This window comes from Prionailurus viverrinus, chromosome B2 (assembly GCF_022837055.1).
Source record: "Prionailurus viverrinus isolate Anna chromosome B2, UM_Priviv_1.0, whole genome shotgun sequence".
NCBI lineage: Eukaryota > Metazoa > Chordata > Mammalia > Carnivora > Felidae > Prionailurus > Prionailurus viverrinus.
The window spans coordinates 892,030-893,744 of NC_062565.1; the positions used below are offsets into that span (position 1 = coordinate 892,030).

A 1,715-nucleotide genomic window follows, 5' to 3' on the forward strand; every position below is an offset into this window, starting at 1 on the left:
ATTTTTATTTTTTTAAATATTTAATTTTTATTTCTGAAGGAGAGAGAGAGAGAGCACATGGGCGGTGGGAGAGGCAGAGGGAGACACAATCTGAAGCAGGCTCCAAGTTCTCAGCTGTCAGCATAGAGCCTGATGCAGGGCTTGAACTCACAAGCTATGAGATCATGACCCGAGCAGAAGTCAGACACTTAGCCAAGTGAGCCACCCAGGTGCTCCTACCATATTATTTTTAGAACCACTCTGGGTATGAGTACACACAGAGAGTCTTTGAACACTGACACAGAGTGTTAAAAGAAATGTTCTGAACGGGAGAGAGCACACAAACAACTGAAATGGGAATACTCATGCAAATTTCAGAGATTTTCATTTCTACCTAAACCTGATGCTATTTTTTTATTACCATGGTATTATCGCCTAGACCTTCATAAGGAGTCATGAACACAAACAATGGAAGTGCCACAGCAGACTTCATCTTGCTGGGGTTTTCTGATCAGCCCCAGGTAGAACACATCATCTCTGGGGTTGTCTTCATATTCTATATTGTGACTCTGGTAGGAAACACAACCATCATCCTTGTATCTAACCTAGACAGCCAGCTCCATACTCCCATGTATTTCTTCCTATCCAATTTGTCTTTTCTGGATCTCTGTTATGCAACTAGCATTACCCCACAGATGCTGGCAAATCTATGGGGTCCAACAAAGTCTATTACCTATGGAGGGTGTGTGCTCCAATTCTTCTTTGCCCTTGACTTTGGAGCCACAGAATGTCTTCTCCTAGCTGTGATGGCCTATGATCGCTATGCTGCTGTCTGTCAACCTCTTTACTACACAATAGTAATGCACCCTCAGCTTTGCCAGAAGATGGTTCTCACTGCCTGGTTAGGTGGTCTTGGCAGTGCCTTAATTCTTTGCTCCTTGACTTTGAAGTTGCCAAGATGTGGGCACCGGGAGGTTGATAATTTTATTTGTGAGATGCCAGCATTGCTCAAGATGGCTTGTGTCTACTCAAAAGTAATTGAGGTCATCGTCTATGCTCTTGGGGTGATATTTCTTCTAGTACCTCTATCACTAATTCTCATCTCATATGCAATTATCACTCAAGCTGTCATGAGGATCAAGTCAACAGCAAGGTGGCATAAGGTCCTTAATACATGTGGTTCCCACCTCACAGTAGTAACTCTGTTTTATGGAACAATCATTTATATGTACATGAAGCCACAGAATAACACATCTGAAGATGAGGGGAAGTTCCTTACACTCTTTTACACAATTGTCACACCCACCCTTAACCCTCTGATCTACACATTAAGAAACAAAGATGTGAAGAATGCAGTAAAGAGAATACTGTATGTGAGAAAATGTTCAGCAAAGTCATGAGTTAGGTGGAAGAGAGGTAAGGAAATAACACTGACCTTTACCAACAGAAGATGAATGATTCACTTTCACAAACAGCATTTATTGGATGTTTACCTTGTACCAAGAATTGTGCTACATACTGATTTATTAACAATTAAATAAGTACAGAAATTATAAGGAGATAGAGATGCAGACACATAAGGAAACTTGAATTCGTACACTTAAAAGCCTTCAAGACTAATCAGGAACTACAGACATGTAAACCTAGAATTGTGAAAAGTGGCTAAGTACAGAAATATATGTTCAAGGTATTAAGAAAATACTTCACATGAAAATTTATTTTAATGTAGGGTTACA

General features: G+C 40.2%; 1 protein-coding gene across 1 annotated transcript; it reads left to right on the top strand.

Moving 5' to 3' along the window:
* Positions 1–434: 434 nt before the first annotated feature.
* LOC125166284 (olfactory receptor 2W1-like) lies at positions 435–1,379 on the top strand. The gene has a single exon (XM_047860131.1). The coding sequence runs from the start codon at positions 435–437 to the stop codon at positions 1,377–1,379; it is 945 nt and encodes a 314-aa protein (XP_047716087.1).
* Positions 1,380–1,715: the final 336 nt, after the last annotated feature.

What these genes read in the sequence shown, in the direction of transcription:
- LOC125166284 (XM_047860131.1), top strand. Translation starts at nt 435, where the DNA reads ATGAACACAAACAATGGAAGTGCCACAGCAGACTTCATCTTGCTGGGG.